Source organism: Aquarana catesbeiana, linkage group LG09 (assembly GCF_042186555.1).
Source record: "Aquarana catesbeiana isolate 2022-GZ linkage group LG09, ASM4218655v1, whole genome shotgun sequence".
NCBI classification, from domain to species: domain Eukaryota; kingdom Metazoa; phylum Chordata; class Amphibia; order Anura; family Ranidae; genus Aquarana; species Aquarana catesbeiana.
In genome coordinates, this window is record NC_133332.1 from 15,795,026 (window position 1) to 15,812,544 (window position 17,519).

The window sequence follows — 17,519 nt, forward strand, 5'->3', positions numbered from 1 at the left end:
TGAGTGGGGGGGGGCACTGGCGGACACCTGATGTGAGTGGGGGGGGCACTGGGGACACCTGATGTGAGTGGGGGGGGCACTGGGGACACCTGATGTGAGTGGGGGGGGGCACTGGGGACACCTGATGTGAGTGGGGGGGGGCACTGGGGACACCTGATGTGGGGGGGGGCACTGGGGACACCTGATGTGAGGGGGGGCACTGGGGACACCTGATGTGAGGGGGAGCTCCGCCGGGGACACTGATGTGAGGGGGGGCTCCGCCGGGGACACCTGATGTGAGGGGGGGCTCCGCTGGGGACACCTGATGTGAGGGGGAGCTCCGCCGGGGACACCTGATGTGAGGGGGAGCTCCACCGGGGACTCCTGATGTGAGGGGGGGCTCCGCCGGGGACTCCTGATGTATGAGGGGGAGCTCCGCTGGGGACACCTGATGTGAGGGGGGGGCTCCGCTGGGGACACCTGATGTGTGAGGGGGAGCTCCACCGGGGACTCCTGATGTGAGGGGGGGCTCCGCCGGGGACTCCTGATGTGAGGGGGGGCTCCGCCGGGGACTCCTGATGTGAGGGGGGGCACTGGGGACACCTGATGTGAGAGGTGGCTTCGCCGGGGACACTGATGTGAGGGGGGGCTCCGCCGGGGACTCCTGATGTGAGGGGGGGCACTGGGGACACCTGATGTGAGAGGTGGCTTCGCTGGGGACTCCTGATGTGAGGGGGGGCACTGGGGACACCTGATGTGAGGGGGAGCTCCCCCGTGGACACCTGATGTGAGGGGGGCTCCGCCTGGGGACACCTGATGTGAGGGGGGGCACTGGGGACACCTGATGTGAGGGGGGGGCACTGGGGACACCTGATGTGAGGGGGGGCACTGGGGACACCTGATGTGAGGGGGGGCACTGGGGACACCTGATGTGAGGGGGGGCACTGGGGACTCCTGATGTGAGGGGGGGCTCCGCCGGGGACTCCTGATTTGAGGGGGGGCTCCGCCGGGGACACCTGATGTGAGGGGGGGCTCCACCGGGGACACCTGATGTGAGGGGGAGCTCCGCCGGGGACACCTGAGATGAGGGGGAGCTCCGCCGGGGACACCTGATGTGAGGGGGGGCTCCGCCGGGGACACCTGATGTGAGGGGGGCTCCGCTGGGGACATCTGATGTGAGGGGGGGCTCCGCCGGGACTCCTGGTGTGAGGGGGGGGCTCCGCTGGGGACATCTGATGCAAGGACAAACTCTGCTCGGACATCTGAAGCAAGGACAGACGGCTGGTGGCAGGCGACGTGGCTAGTGACACGCTCAGGGATCCCACTGATTCTGCATTATGGTGAGTTGAATGATTTCATTTTATATTACAATATAATAATAGAAATAATGCGCTTCAATCATCCCGACACCATAACAACCCTGGTGCCGGGATGATTGAAGCACTAACACCAGGTGTTTTGGAGTATCTTTATCTGCTGATTGTTAAACTTTCTAGAATACACATATTTCTATTGTGTAGGATCTGGGGCTGCTGTCCAGTCATTTCCCCCTCTCTCCCCCTCTCTCCCCCTCTCTCCCCCTCTCCCCCCCTCTCCCCCCCCTCTCCATCCTCTCCATCCCTCATTCATTTCAGACTCTAACCACACCCTCTAGAGCCACGCCCATTTAAGCCACGCCTACAATTTCGCGTAAACCACACCCATTTTTCGCCGCGCTTCGCACTTGTCTATTTTTCCTAGGCCACGCCTGCTGACGAATGCCACCGCCCCCTAATTATTGGACAGCTCCGCCTACAGCCACAAAAGTGTCCCACATTTTTTTTTTACAATGTTGGCAACTATGTAGCTGGGGGTCTTTATCTGGTGGGGGAGGGGAGGATGTCACTGAATGGGGGTCCCCTATTATCACCCCCCTGCAGTCCTCCTATCTGGGGGTCTTCTTTATCTGAGGGGGGGAGGGGAATTCCTGGGTGGAGGTTCCCTTCTGATCACCCCCCTGCAGTCATATTATCCAGGGATCCATTTAATAAGAGGGAGGGGGGTTCCTGTATACCTGGATTGGAAACCCATTTCATCACCACCCTGGGGGACTGACCTGGGGGGATTACACTGAGGGACGGACTGACCTGGGGGGATTACACTGGGGGACGGACTGACCTGGGGGGATTACACTGGGGGACGGACTGACCTGGGGGGATTACATTGGGGGACGGACTGACCTGGGGGAATTACACTGGGAGACGGACTGACCTGGGGGGATTACACTGGGGGACGGACTGACCTGGGGGGATTACACTGGGGGACGGACTGACCTGGGGGGATTACACTGGGGGACGGACTGACCTGGGGGGATTACACTGGGGGACGGACTGACCTGGGGGGATTACACTGGGGGACGGACTGACCTGGGGGGGATTACACTGGGGGACGGACTGACCTGGGGGGGATTACACTGGGGGACGGACTGACCTGGGGGGATTACACTGGGGGGACGGACTGACCTGGGGGGATTACACTGGGGGACGGACTGACCTGGGGGGAGTACACTGAGAGACGGACTGACCTGGGGGATTACAACTGGGGGACGGACTGACCTGGGGGGATTACACTGGGGGACGGACTGACCTGGGGGGATTACACTGGGGGACGGACTGACCTGGGGGGAGTACACTGGGGGACGGACTGACCTGGGGGGAATTACACTGGGGGACGGACTGACCTGGGGGGATTACACTGGGGGACTGACCTGGGGGGATTACACTGGGAGACGGACTGACCTGGGGGAATTACACTGGGAGACGGACTGACCTGGGGGATTACACTGGGAGACGGACTGACCTGGGGGGAATTACACTGGGAGACGGACTGACCTGGGGGGATTACACTGGGGGACGGACTGACTTGGGGGGATTACTGGGTGACAGACTTTTGGCCATACCCACTGTTCATCACAGCTCTTATAGCTCTTCTTGGGGCACCCAAAGGTTATAAGTTACAAACCTATAGGATATACTGCAAAAAAAAAAAATTGCAGTGCGCCGCTAAAGTGTTCGGCTTAATGAAAAGATGGCGACCGTACTCCATCCATACAGAACAATACAACTATAGAACAGACCGAGGGTCTCCATCAGATTATATTATTATGAGGGTCTCCATCAGATTCTATTATTATGAGGGTCTCCATCGGGTTCTATTTTTATGAGAGTCTCCATCAGATTCTATTATTATGAGGGTCTCCATCAGATTCTATTATTATGAGGGTCTCTGTCGGGTTCTATTATTATGAGGGTCTCCATCACATTCTGTTATTATGAGGGTCCCCATCAGGTTGTATTATTATGAGGGTCTCCATCAGATTCTATTATTATGAGGGTCTCTATCAGGTTCTATTATTATGAGGGTCTCCCTCAGGTTCTATTATTATGAGGGTCTCCATCAGAGACCCTCATATTATTATTATGAGGGTCTCCATCAGGTTCTATTATTATGAGGGTCTCTATCAGATTCTATTATTATGAGGGTCTCTATCAGGTTCTATTATTCTGAGGGTCTCCATCAGGTTCTATTATTATGAGGGTCTCTATCAGGTTCTATTATTATGAGGGTCTCTATCAGGTTCTATTATTATGAGGGTCTCTATCAGGTTCTATTATTATGAGGGTCTCCATCGGGTTCTATTATTATGGGGTCACCATCAGGTTCTATTATTATGAGGGTCTCCATCAGGTTCTAATATTTTGAGGGTCTCTATCAGGTTCTATTATTATGGGGGTCTCCTTTAGATTCTATTATTATGAGGGTCTCCATCAGGTTCTATTATTATGAGGGTCTCTATCAGGTTCTATTATTATGGAGTCACCATCAGGTTCTATTATTATGGGGTCACCATCATGTTCTTTTATTACGAGGGTCCCCATCAGGTTCTATTATTATGAGGGTCTCCGTCGGGTTCTATTTTTTGAGGGTCTCCATCAGGTTTTATTATTATGAGGGTCTCCATCAGGTTCTATTATTATGAGGATCTCCATCAGGTTCTATTATTATGAAGGTTTCTATCAGATTCAATTATTATGAGGGTCTCCATCATGTTATATTATTATGAGGGTCTCCGCCTGGTTCTATTATTATGAGGGTCTCCGTCGGTTTCTATTATTATCAGGGTCTCCATCAGGTTCTATTATTATGAGGGTCTCCATCAGGTTCTATTATTATGGGGTCACCATCAGGTTCTATTATTATGAGGGTCTCTATCAGGTTCTATTATTATGGGGTCTCCATCAGGTTCTATTATTATGAGGGTCTCTATCAGGTTCCATTATTATGAGGGTCACCATCAGGTTCTATTATTATGAGGGTCACTATCAGGTTCTATTATTATGGGGTCACCATCAGGTTCTATTATTATGAGGGTCACTATCAGGTTCTATTATTATGAGGGTCACTATCAGGTTCTATTATTATGGGGTCTCCATCAGGTTCTATTATTATGAGGGTCTCCATCAGGTTCTATTATTATGAGAGTCTCTGTCGTGTTCTATTATTAATGAGGGTCTCCATCAGATTCTATTATTATGAGGGTCCCCATCAGATTCTATTATTATGAGGGTCTCCATCATGTTCTATCAATATGAGGGTCTCCATCATGTTCTATCAACATGAGGGTCTCCATCACGTTCTATTATTATGAGGGTCTCCATCACATTCTATTATTATGAGGGTCCCCATCAGGTTCTATTATTATGAGGGTCCCCATCAGGTTCTATTATTATGAGGGTCCCCATCAGGTTCCATTATTATGGGGGTCTCCATCAGATTCTATTATTATGAGGGTCTCCGTCGGGTTTTATTATTAATGAGGGTCTCTATCAGGTTCCATTATTATGAGGGTCTCCCTCAGGTTCCATTATTATGAGGGTCTCCCTCAGGTTCCATTATTATGAGGGTCTCCCTCAGGTTCTATTATTATGAGGGTCTCCATCAGGTTCTATTATTATGAGGGTCTCCATCACATTCTATTATTATGAAGGTCTCCATCAGGTTCTATTATTATGAGGATCTCCATCGGGTTCTATTATTATGAGGGTCTCCATCAGGTTCTGATATTATGAGGGTCTCTATCAGATTCTATTATTATGAAGGTCTCTGTCGCGTTCTATTATTATGAGGGTCTCCATCAGATTATCACTTTTATTTTTATCAAAAAAAAATGTACACATCCCTTGTGATAGAAATTAGAGATGACAGGTCCTCTGTATGGAGACATCTGGGTGGTCTATAAGACCCCAAATCTCTCCTTCACCTTGGAAAACATGAGATAAAAAAAAGACATTGATTTCATGTTTTCCAAAAAAAAATGTCAGTGTTTACATCTGCCAGAACTGGAAGTGACATCATGGCGTCGCTTCCGGCCTCCCAGAACCATAGAGATGCCTGGGGACCATCTGGTCCACGGCCAGCTCTATGGTAACCCAGTAGCACCGCCAGATTATATAAATCGGGCTCCCCGCTTGCATTGGAGAGCTGGAAAAGGGGTCATCGGGAGGGGGGAGGAGGGAATGTCCTCTCCCGGTGCTTGTAAAACACGTGCAGCAGCTAATCCGCCACTAGGATGGCTTTTACAACACAGGAAGTCGCGTTCTGAAAAACTAAATCCTGGGATGATGCCTGTAGCTCCACCCATCATCCCGGTATGAAGCCTGTAGCTCCGCCCATCATCCTGGTATGACCACTGAAAGTCCAGGACGTCCACCCGTCAGGAAGGGATTAAAGAGGAACTCCTCCCTTATTATAAATAAGACAACAAAGGCCTCTGGAGACGTGATTAGTAATTGTTTTTTTTTTTCTTTTTCTCTATAGTCGTATCACAGCGGCCATTTTTACTCCTGGAACATGTGATAGGAAGTACCCAGGAAGAATCCATGAGGCCGGGGGGGGAGGACAACACTCGGAATACCAGTAATTGTAAATGAAAGGAAACAATGTTTCATATTAAAATGTGGAGCTGGAGGGGGGGAGGGGGGGAGGAGCTCCGAGCTCCTTCAGAAAAAAAATAAAAGTCGGCAGCTACAAATCCTCTACAAATACCAGGGATGGACTGGCCATCGGGACTACCGGGAGTTTCCCGGTGGGCCGATTGCTCAGTGGGCCGTATTCAGCGGCCGCCTATTCCATTGGAGGTCCGCGGCGATCTACCCGTCAATCGCCGACAGCTGGCTCCTGATGGGTAGATCGAGATTTAGCCAGCATGCAGAGTAGCGCAGGAAGCGTCTGTGATAGGTTCTCTCTCATGTCACGCTGCTCCCCGGCGGCCCCTCCTCTCTTCTCGTCCATCCCCATTTGCTTGTGACATCATCTGGGATGGACGAGAAGAGAGGAGGGGCCACCGGGGAGCAGCGTGACATGAGAGAGAACCTATCACAGACGCTTCCTGTGCTACTCTGCATGCTGGCTAGTAAACAATGTGCCCCATAATGTGCCATGTGCCCCATCATGTGCCATTATGTGCCCTGATGTGCCCTAATGTGCCCCCTATGTGCTATGTTCCCTGATGTCCTGTACTCTGATGTGCTGTTCCCTGATGTGCCCCGATGTGCTATGGTCTAGGGTCTCTATCAGGTTCTATTATTATGAGGGTCTCTATCAGGTTCTATTATTATGAGGGTCTCTATCAGGTTCTATTATTATGAGGGTCTCTATCAGGTTCTATTATTATGAGGGTCTCCATCAGGTTCTATTATTATGAGGGTCTCTATCGGGTTCTATTATTATGAGAGTCTCCATCAGGTTCTAATATTATGAGGGTCTCTATCAGGTTCTATTATTATGAGGGTCTCCTCTAGATTTTATTATTATGAGGGTCCCCATCAGGTTCTATTATTATGAGGGTCTCTATCAGGTTCTATTATTATGAGGGTCTCCATCAGGTTCTATTATTATGAGGGTCTCTATCAGGTTCTATTATTATGGGGGTCTCCATCATGTTCTATTATTATGAGGGTCTCCATCGGGTTCTATTATTACAAGGGCCCCCATCAGGTTCTATTTTTATGAGGGTCTCCATCAGGTTCTATTATTATGAGGGTCTCTATCAGGTTCTATTATTATGAGGGTCTCCATCATGTTATATTATTATGAGGGTCTCTATCAGATTCTATTATTATGAGGGTCTCCTTCGGGTTCTATTATTATGAGGGTCTCCATCAGGTTCTATTATTATGAGGGTCTCCATCAGGTTCTATTATTATGAGGGTCTCCGTCAGATTATCACTTTTATTTTTATCACAAAAAAATGTACACATCCCTTGTGACAGAAATAAGAGATGACAGGTCCTCTTTATGGAGACATCTGGGGGGTCTATAAGACCCCAAATCTCTCCTCTACCTTGGAAAACATGAGATAAAAAAAAGACATTGATTTCATGTTTTCCAAAAAAAAGTCAGTGTTTACATCTGCCAGAACTGGAAGTGACGTCATGTCGTCGCTTCCGGCCTCCCAGAACCATAGAGATGCCCGGGGACTATCTGGTCCAGGGCCAGCTCTATGGTAACCCAGTGACAGCGCTAGATTATAAAAAATCGGGCTCCCCGATGGCATGGGAGAGCTGGGAAAGGTGCCATCGGGAGGGGGGAGGGGGGGAACGTCCCCTTCTGGTGCCTGTAAAAGACATCCAGCAGCTAATCAGCCACTAGGATGGCTTTTACAACACAGGAGGTCGCTGGCTGAAAAAGTAAATCTCGGGATGATGCCTGTAGCTCCGCCCATCATCCCGGTATGAAGCCTGTAGCTCCACCCATCATCCCGATATGAAGCCTGTAGCTCCGCCCATCATCCCGGTATGAAGTCAGTAGCTCCGCCCATCATTCCGGTATGACCACTGAAAGTCCAGGACGTTCACCCGTCAGGAAGGGGTTAAAGGGGAACTCCTCCCTTATTATAAATAAGACAACAAAGGCCCCTTGAGACGTGATTAGTAATTGTTTTTTTTTTCTCTTCCTCTATAATCGTATCACAGCGGCCATTTTTACTCCTGGAACATGTGACAGGAAGTACCCCGGAAGAATCCATGAGGCCAAGGGGGAGGACAACACTCGGAATACCAGTAATTGTAAGTGAAAGGAAACAATGTTTCAAATTATAATGTGGAGCTGCATGGGGGAGGGGGGGGATGTATTTTGGGTCCTTTTTAAATATTGGTGCTACATTGGCTTTTCTCCAATCAGCTGGTACCATTCCAGTCAGGGTCTATTTCTGAGCCTATTTCTGACATTTGTTGCTTACAAGTTAAAATCTGTATTTATTTGCTACAAATATACTTAGAACCCCCCAAACATTATATATATATATATATATATATATATATATATTTTTTTTAGCAGAGACCCTAGAGAATAAAATGGCGATCACTGCAATATTTTATGTCACGCGGTATTTGTGCAGCGGTCTTTTAAACACATTTTTTTTGGGAAAAAAGACAATTTTGTGACTTAAAAAAAACTAAACTGTAAAGTTAGCCTAATTTTTTTGTATATTGTGAAAGATGATGTTACGCCGAGTAAATAGATACCTAACATGTCACGCTTTGAAATTGCGCACGCTCGTGGAATGGCGACAAACGACGGTACATAAAAATCTCCATAGGCAACGCTTTTTTAGCATTACAGAGGAGGTCTAGTGCTAGAATTATTGTTCTCGCTCTGACAATCGCGGCGATCCCTCACATGTGGGATTTGAACACTGTTTACATTTGCGGGCGCGAGTTACGTATGCGTTTTCTTTGTTGCATGAGCACGCGGGGAAAGGGCGCTTTAAAAACTTTTTTTTTCTTATTTATTTCATTCATTTTTATTTTTTTACACTGTTCGTTTAAAAAAATTAAAACAAATCTGATGACTTTTATCGTTGTCACAAGTAATGTAAACATCCCCTGTGACAGTAATAGGTGGTGACAGGTCCTCTTTATGGAGGGATTGGGGGGGGGGATCTAAAAGACCCCAAATCCCTCCTTTACACTTAAATGTATTCAGATCGCCAGAAACGGTGATTCTGAATGCTGTAATTTTTTTTTTTTTTTAAATTGGCGCCATTGGCGGCTGAGTAAACCGGAAGTGACGTCACTTCCGGGATTTTACACCAGGGACCCGATCAGAGCTGAATCCGGCTTCCTTCGAGTCTCAGCCTAGCCGGCGGTTGCGCGCCGAATGGTGGCTCGGGTCTCCCCTGTGGGATTGGGGTGAACACATTTCCAAACTGCCATTTAGGGACACCCCTCCCCCTCTTCCTAAAAATCAGCTTGTGCTGTAACGAATCACGGCACAGCTGGGGCGGCGGGTGCGCACTTTACCCAGAAGCACTGATCACGCCCCTCAAAAATGGCCGCTGCATCGCCACTTTACTCGCCGACAGTACTTTTCCTGGCCGGCCGAGACCCGCTTTACCCTCTTCCAACGCTGGCTCTACATCGATTACATGCAAGAGGCAGGGTTTATGATTTCTCCAATCACAAGCAGGGGGTGGGGATTGTGCCTCTCTAGACATTCCAGGACAAGTACTGTCAGTGAGTAAAGCGGCGATGTGGCGCCTTTTTTTGGGGGGGCATCAGATCAGCCCTGGGGGTGGGGGGGCTGTGTCAGTTTCATTCCGGGGCACTGTATTGTCCTGGAATGAAGGTGCCTGGGACAGACCTGCAACATGCGGGACTGTCCCGGGCAATGAGGGACTGTCCCGGGTAACCCGGGACCTGTGGTCACCCTAGGTGGGACGGGAGGCCAGGGAAGAGCGGCGGGGGGGCGTCTCCTCCCGCTCCTTTAGGATAACAGCCGAACAGCTTTTAGCCACATTGGTTGTTAGCACTAAAAAGCCGATCGCCCGCTCTAAAAAAAAAAAAACGGTACCGGGGTGATGCCCGCAGCTGCATATCACCTTCTGGTAAATAACCCCTTCATGCCATGAACGCAAATTTGCCTATGGTTGGCGTGAAGGGGTTAATATTTCTGGTCACTTACCTGTCCAGGGATCCCGCGGTGCCCTCGCCTGAGCAGGTGCTGGCGCCACCATTATGACTAAGGGAAACCTGCAGGAAAGCCTTGTGGCCTCACAGCCAGTTTGTTACTGAACATGCGTGGAGCGCGCTGCACTCTGTGAATGGGCCGGCTGTGGAGAAAGTAGGAGGGGGGGCCGGACTTCCGGCTCAGTGCGCTGCGGCAAAATCAGGTGCCCCCTCCCCCCCACCGCAGAAGGTGCCAAATGTGGCAACAGAGAGGGGGAGGAGTCAGACGAGTGAAGCTCCCCCCCCTTTTGGGTGGATCTCGGCTTTTATGCTGGGTGCACACGGATGCCATGCAGGAAACTCACAGGGATCGTTGTGTTTCCCGCCAGAAATCGCACTGTGTTCATTCGATCTGCTGCGAGTGCCAATTAAAAGTTAACAACACCCCAAAAGCAGTGCTATATGAGCCGTATGAAACGATCGCACTGCACAGAATCGCATGTGATTTGCACAGGGATGTGGTGCGATTTTCTGTGACGCATCTCATCAGTGTGAACCGAGCCTAAAGCCGAACAAAACCCGTCCACTTAACTTTCCCAAAGCAGCTACATTCAGGGCTGGTTCACCCCGGGATCGGACGGGAGCACGAGCCGCATTCCTGTGCGATTCCCGCGCACTCCCCATACCGTGCGATTTTTGAGATCGAAATCGTATGAGAATGCGGAAAAAGTGGCACATGCACTACTTTAAAAAATAAAAATGTGCTGCGCAAAAATCGCATTGGAATCACGGTGCCCGCCATGTCACCGGATTCACCTTTCCCGCACCGCGTTCTGGTGTAAGGCATACTGTGATTGATGACGGCCACAGTTGCTTGTGCTCTCAAGCAAACTGTGAAGCTATCAAATTCCTGGTGGTCATCTCCATGGCATCTGCAGATCAGTTAGAAGTGAAGATGGCATCTTGGTGCCCACAATGGTGCCCGCTTCCTTGGTGGGAGGGGATGAAAGGGTTTCGTTTTCTTTTTTGTTTTTTTTCTTATTATTATTATTAGAATGTTTGATTTTGTTTTTTTATTTGTAGATATTTCACATTTCAAATCGCCAAAAATGGGGACCTTCCCGATGTTAGGTGGGTGGTCATAATGTTATGGCTGATCGATGAATACCATCGATTGTAGATTCTATAATTCTCCTACAGAATAAATAATACACACCGATTATTTCCACCAAAGAAATGGAGCCGAATACATTTTACACCAAATTTATAAAGATATATTATTTATTTGCAAAATTTTATAACGGAAACGAAAAAAAAACATTTTTTTCCCCGAAGTTTTCAATCTTATTTAGTTTATTTAGCAAAAAAAAAACAAAACAAAACCCCCCCAGTGGTGATTAAATACCACCAAAAGAAAGTTTTATTTGTGTGAAAAAAATGATAAAAATGTCCTATATGTACAGTGTTGTATGACCGCGTAATTGTCATTCAAAGTGCGACAGCGATGAAAGCTGAAAATTGGCCTGGGCGGGAAGGGGGTAAAGGTGTCTACCGTGTATTGAAGGGGTTAATGAAGTTCTACTTTAAGGTCAACTCAGATGAAGTGTCAGCTCTCTGTCTGTATCATGTGATCAGAAAAGTATAAAGCACCCCAGGTGGGACTCGAACCCACAATCCCTGGCTTAGGAGGCCAGTGCCTTATCCATTAGGCCACCGGGGCTTTGCTTCTTCTAATTTCTTCACTTTTTTTCTTTTGTGTCTTTTTTTGTTTTTGTTTTTTTTGTCTTTTGTTTTTGTTTTATGTGTTTTTTTGTTGTGTCTTTTGTTTTTTTGTTTGTTTTTTTTGTCTTTTGTTTTTTTTTTTTGTCTTTTGTTTTTTGTTTTAAATGTACAGTATTTATTTATTATTGTACATTTTTTTTTTATTGTAAATAAATCAATAGAAGGAAGTGATTCTAAGGCCTTGATAATAAGAGATCGGTCACTGTTATCTCCTGGCTCCCCATAGGTGGGGCCTTTTTCGGACCCCTAAACCTTACGATGATTTGGAGGAAGGAGAAAACCCCCCTCCTTGGTCAGATTGTCTCCGAGGGGGGGGGGGGGGGGGGATTCCTTCCTGACCCCCGAAGGCGATCGGATTGTCCCTGAATCATCAGTCTAGGGTGCCCCGTTCATCTCCCTGTACGATGCTCAGATATCTGACATGTGTGCGGGTGTGGGTGCACGGCCCCGAATGCAGACAGTGTGCATCCATGTACCTACACCCGCACACATGTCAGATTGGGAGAAGCGTCTGTGTCTGTGAAGGGGGGTGTTTTTGAAATGGGGATGCACAGGTGGTCCACTCTTCCTTCGTTTTTTTTTCTGTTTTTTGTGTTTCTTTTTTTAATGTTTTTGTCTTTGTTTTGTTTTTTATCTTTGTTTTGTTTTTTGTGTTTTTTTGTGGGGGGGGGGGCAGGTATCTAGTTGTGACAGGTACCCACTTCCACTTCCCTAGGTGTTCCATGTACCCCTGTGCAGGCAGTCCCATTGATGGCTAATGAGACGCAGGAGATGTATGGACACAGACGCTGATCCTAATCTGACATGTGTGTGGGTGTGGGTGCACGGCCCCGGAAGCAGACAGTGTGCATCCGTGTACCTACACCCGCACACATGTCAGATTGGGAGCAACGTCTGAGTTAGCCACAATCCCTGGCTTAGGAGGCCGGTGCCTTATCCATTGGGCCACTGGGGCTTTGGGGGGGCTTTTTGTTTTTTGTCTGTTTTTTTATTTATTTTTGTCTTTGTTTTTTTTTTTGTTTTTATTCTTTGGTTTTTTTTTTTGTGTTTTTGTTTTTTTTGTTTTTTGTTTTGTTTTTAAATGTACAGTATTTATTTTTGTACTTTTTTTTTTATTGTAAATAAATCTAAATGATTTAGATGTAGGAAATCATTCTAAGGCCTTGAAATGATTCTAAGGCCTTGATAATCAGAGATCGGTCACTGTTATCCTCTGGCTCCCCATAGGTGGGGCCTTTTTTTGGACCCCTAAACCTTAGGATGATTCAGAGGAAGGCGAAAACCCCCCTCTTTGGTCAGATTGTCTCCAAAGTGGGGGAAAAAATTCCTTCCTGACCCCCGAAGGCGATCGGATTGTCCCTGAATCATCAGTCTAGGGTGCCCCGTTCATCTCCCTGTACAATGCTCAGAATGTAGAGCCGGGACCCCAATATAAAAGGGGGGGTCCCCATCCAGATATGTGAAGAAGTCGGAATATTTAATGTTCCCGCGTCAAGACAATACAATATAACATCCATTTTATTTATCATTTACAGACAAAATCACATAAAGTAGAACATTCTGCTGACAGCCATTGACTTCCCTTCCTCTTTTGGTGTTTTTTATTTTTTATGTACCCCTGTGCAGGCAGTCCCATTGATGGCTAATGAGACGCAGGAGATGTATGGACACAGACGCTGATCCTAATCTGACATGTGTGCGGGTGTGGGTGCACGGCCCTGGAAGCAGACAGTGTGCATCCATGTACCTACACCCGCACACATGTCAGATTGGGAGAAGCGTCTGGCTTAGCCACAATCCCTGGCTTAGGAGGCCGGTGCCTTATCCATTAGGCCACCGGGGATTTGTTTGTTTTTGTTTGTTTTTTCTAGTTTTTGGGGTTTTTTTTTGTTTTTTGTCTGTTTTCTTTTTTGGTTTTGTCTTTGTTTTTTGTGTTTTGTTTTTTATTTTTTTTGTTTTAAATGTACAGTATTTATTTATTATTGTACATTTTCTTTATTGTAAATAAATCTAAATGATTTAGATTTAGGAAATGATTCTAAGGCCTTGATAATCAGAGATCGGTCACTGTTATCCTCTGGCTCCCCATAGGTGGGGCCTTTTTTCGGACCCCTAAACCTTACGATGATTCAGAGGAAGGCGAAAACCCCCCTCCTTGGTCATATTGTCTCCAAAGTGGGGAAAAAATTCCTTCCTGACCCCCGAAGGCGATCGGATTGTCCCTGAATCATCAGTCTAGGGTGCCCCGTTCATCTCCCTGTACAATGCTCAGATATCTGACATGTGTGCGGGTGTGGGTGCACGGCCCCGGATGCAGACAGTGTGCATCCGTGTACCTACACCCGCACACATGTCAGATTGGGAGCAACGTCTGTGTCTGTGAAGGGGGGTGTTTTTGAAATGGGGATGCACAGGCGTTCCATGCACCCCTGTGCAGGCAGTCCCATTGATGGATAATGGGACGCAGCAGATGTATGGACACAGACGCTGATCCTGATCTTACATGTGTGCGGGTGTGGGTGCACGGCCCCGAATGCAGACAGTGTGCATCCATGCTCCTACACCCGCACACATGTCAGATTGGAAGAAGCGTCTGTGTCTGTGAAGGGGGGTGTTTTTGAAATGGGGATGCACAGGCGTTCCATGCACCCCTGTGCAGGCAGTCCCATTGATGGATAATGGGACGCAGCAGATGTATGGACACAGACGCTGATCCTGATCTTACATGTGTGCGGGTGTGGGTGCACGGCCCCGAATGCAGACAGTGTGCATCCATGTACCTACACCCGCACACATGTCAGATTGGGAGAAGCGTCTGTGTCTGTGAAGGGGGGTGTTTTCCCACAAAGGGACGCACAACTACCAAGTATACATGTAATGAAGTCTGTATAAGAAGATTTGATCTCCGGGTGTAATATCTGTATAGTGATTGTGTCTTGTGTGTCATTGTCTTTGTATTTTCTATGTGATTGTTATAGATAGACCTCCATTATCTTCCTGAAGAAGCAGATCTGGCCTCGGAGAGACGTGTATGGAGGTCTTGGTGGGGAAGGGAGGTCAATGGTTGTCAGCACAATGATTTATTATACTTTATGTCTTTTCTTCTGTGAATGATGAATAAAATGGATGTTTTCTGTTATTGTCGGGATGTGGGGACCTTCCAAATCCAAGCGTCTTCCCAGATGGTTGTTGGTTCTACTGCATTATACATGCCAAGGCCTTAGTGAACCAACGCTGGCTCTGTGGTGGTGGAGGGGCGGCCAGTAACTGCCGCCTCATGCTCTCTCTCATGTAGGAGAAGCCGTTGAAGTTCTTCTGGTACTTTGCTTTTATTGGACGATCCCTGTCTACCTTGGTCATGAATTTTTTCATCTTCATTCTTCTGTAGATTGGTTTCTTATTCATCTGGAAAAAAGAAATAGACATTGAGAGGTTCTGATTGATACAGAAAATGGTAACAAAGCATAGTGACCCCCCCCCCAACTCTGATGTTCTGCGGATTACCCCAAGAAGGTTCCTTCAAGCCCAGCTCTCTCTAGTGGTGAGAAGAAGCGTTGCACTTCATCAACACACTGTTGAACTATATCTAGACCAGGGATCTTCCAAACTACGGCTCTCCAGCTGTTGCGGAATTACACGTCCCATGAGGCATTGTAAAACTCTCAGACATGACCAGGCATGATGGGAATTGTAGTTCCTGAACAACTGGAGGGCCGTAGTTTGGAGACCACCCTGATCTAGACCATGTGTGTCAAACAGAAGGCTCGCGGGCCAAATCTGACCCATCAGGGATCACCGAGTAAATAAAGCAGGATGATTGGTATACTTACTGATCCCGATGCCAATGGCGAGGTGGCCTTTCCTTTCTCTAAGTCGGTCCAGTCGATCTCCTCGAAATATTTGTGGTGCCTGATGTCACTTACAAGTTCCGTTCGCTCTTCTTGGTCCTTACATAAGAGCTGTAGAGAAGAATGAAATATAATAAGAAACAATGCAAGAACAATAACAATATGTGGACAACAGAACCCACTATTTTAATATTTGATTCTGACAGCGACATATTTCAGCTTCTGCAGCTGTGGTCCTGATTGGATCGGGGTGTAGCATGGTACCTTATTTGTGTCATCTTAGCTCAATAAAGTTTTTTTTTTTTAAGGAGAAGTAAAAAAAAAAATAAAGAAATTTTGTAATTGTTATGAAACTGATTGTAAAGCCTAAGTGGTTGTAAAGGCAGAAGGTGCAGAAGCCCCTCCCCCTCCCTCGGCCCCCCTAATACTTATCTGAGCCCCATCTCTATCCAGCGATGTCCACGAGTGTCTCGGCCATCCGGGACTCTCCCTCCTGATTGGCTGAGACACAGCAGCGGCGCCATTGGCTCCCACTTCTATCAATCAAAGTGAATTAGCCAATCAGGAGAGAGAGGGGGACGGGCCCGAACTGCAGCTCAGTGTGTGAATGGACAATTAGAGCTGCGGCTCGGCTCGGATGCCCCCCCCATAGCAAGCTGGAACAGATTTGTATCCCTTAAAAGAAGGTAAAGTTCAGTGTATACTCACCCTTGTTAAGAGGTCCTGGAGGTTGTAGTCCATGTTTACTGGATAATGGGGTTCCATATTTAGTATTGACAACATTATGTTTCGGAGGGTCTGCTTGTGAGTATAGAAGGGATGCCGTCCAAAGATCATTTGGTATACGATCAATCCCAACGAGAAATAGTCCACGGAGGTGAAGTACGGCACGTTGTTAATGACCTGTAGAAACAAAAGGGAGAGAAATAAGGATGAGAACATTCATGAGCCAGGCAGAGGACAGAGATGACTCCATGCTGATGTACACTATATTGTCAAAAGTATTGTGACGCCTGCCTATCCACACGCATAAACATTAATGGCATCCCAGTCTTAGTCCGTAGGGTTCAATATTGAGTTGGCTCCGCCCTTTGCAGTTATAACAGGTTCAACTCTTCTGGGAAGGCCGTCCACAAGGTTTAGGAGTGTGTCTATGGGAATGTTAGACCATTCTTCCAGAAGAGCATTTGTGAAGTCAGGCACTGATGTTGGACGAGAAGGAAGGCCTGGCTCGCAGTCTCCGCTTTAGTTCATCCCAAAGGTGTTCTATTGGGTTGAGGTCAGGACTGTGTGCAGGCCAGTCAAGTTCCTCCACCCCAAACCCACTTATCCATGTCTTTATGGACCTTGCTTTGTGCACTGGTGCGCAGTCACGCTGGAACACGAAGGGGCTATCCCCAAACTGTTTCTACAAAGTTGGAAGCATGAAATTGTCCAAAATGTCTTGGTATGCTGACGCCTTAAGACAGGGCTCGACAAACCCCGGGCGCCAGGTCACATTTGCGACTAGAATTAGCGGCCTGGCGCCTGGGGCGGCACAGCTGGGGGTATCCTGTCTCTGTGCGGACTCCGACCCCCCCCCCCCCCCCGTGCGATCACGTCGGGCCGCGCCGGCCGGTAATTGAGGCCCCGGCTTTGCGTCCTTCTTCGGTAGTTCTGGAGTCCTTCTGAAATCTGGCGCCATCTTGTGGTGGCCTTTGGTATTGCAACCAGCAATGCTAATGCAATGCTAATGCGAAATACCTGCCTGTTTTCACTGCCCATCTCCTTCCCAAAGTGGAGAAGAGAAGGAAGTGAATGTGGGGATAGCCTTTTTTTTTTTTTTCGTAATAGATTTTTTTTTAAATTTATTTATATTTATATAAAAACTGTTAAGTTAATTTTAATTAGGAAAAAAATAAATAATTTGTTATCTCCCTGCTTG

At 47.7% G+C, this 17,519-nt stretch overlaps 1 protein-coding gene and 1 non-coding gene across 2 annotated transcripts; both read right to left on the bottom strand.

The window, feature by feature from the left end:
• Positions 1–11,612: 11,612 nt before the first annotated feature.
• On the bottom strand, positions 11,613–11,685 carry TRNAR-CCU (transfer RNA arginine (anticodon CCU)). Its single transcript has one exon. It is a non-coding gene; the product is annotated as a tRNA-Arg (tRNA).
• A 784-nt stretch (positions 11,686–12,469) lies between these two features.
• On the bottom strand, positions 12,470–17,258 carry LOC141107415 (protein kinase C theta type-like). The gene is made up of 3 exons (XM_073598129.1): positions 16,304–17,258; positions 15,578–15,706; positions 12,470–15,152 (listed from the first exon to the last, which is right to left on the bottom strand). The coding sequence occupies exons 1-3, from the start codon at positions 16,535–16,537 to the stop codon at positions 14,943–14,945; spliced, it is 573 nt and encodes a 190-aa protein (XP_073454230.1). The 5' UTR covers positions 16,538–17,258; the 3' UTR covers positions 12,470–14,942.
• Positions 17,259–17,519: the final 261 nt, after the last annotated feature.

Excerpts from the sequence above, each read along its gene's own strand:
- LOC141107415 (XM_073598129.1), bottom strand. The coding sequence starts at position 16,537 with ATGTTCTCATCCTTATTTCTCTCCCTTTTGTTTCTACAGGTCATTAAC. Across the intron at positions 15,707-16,303 it reads TCCAGGACCTCTTAACAAGG|CTCTTATGTAAGGACCAAGA; the intron begins GTGAGTATACAC and ends TCTTCTCTACAG. Across the intron at positions 15,153-15,577 it reads CGCCATTGGCATCGGGATCA|ATGAATAAGAAACCAATCTA; the intron begins GTAAGTATACCA and ends TCTTTTTTCCAG.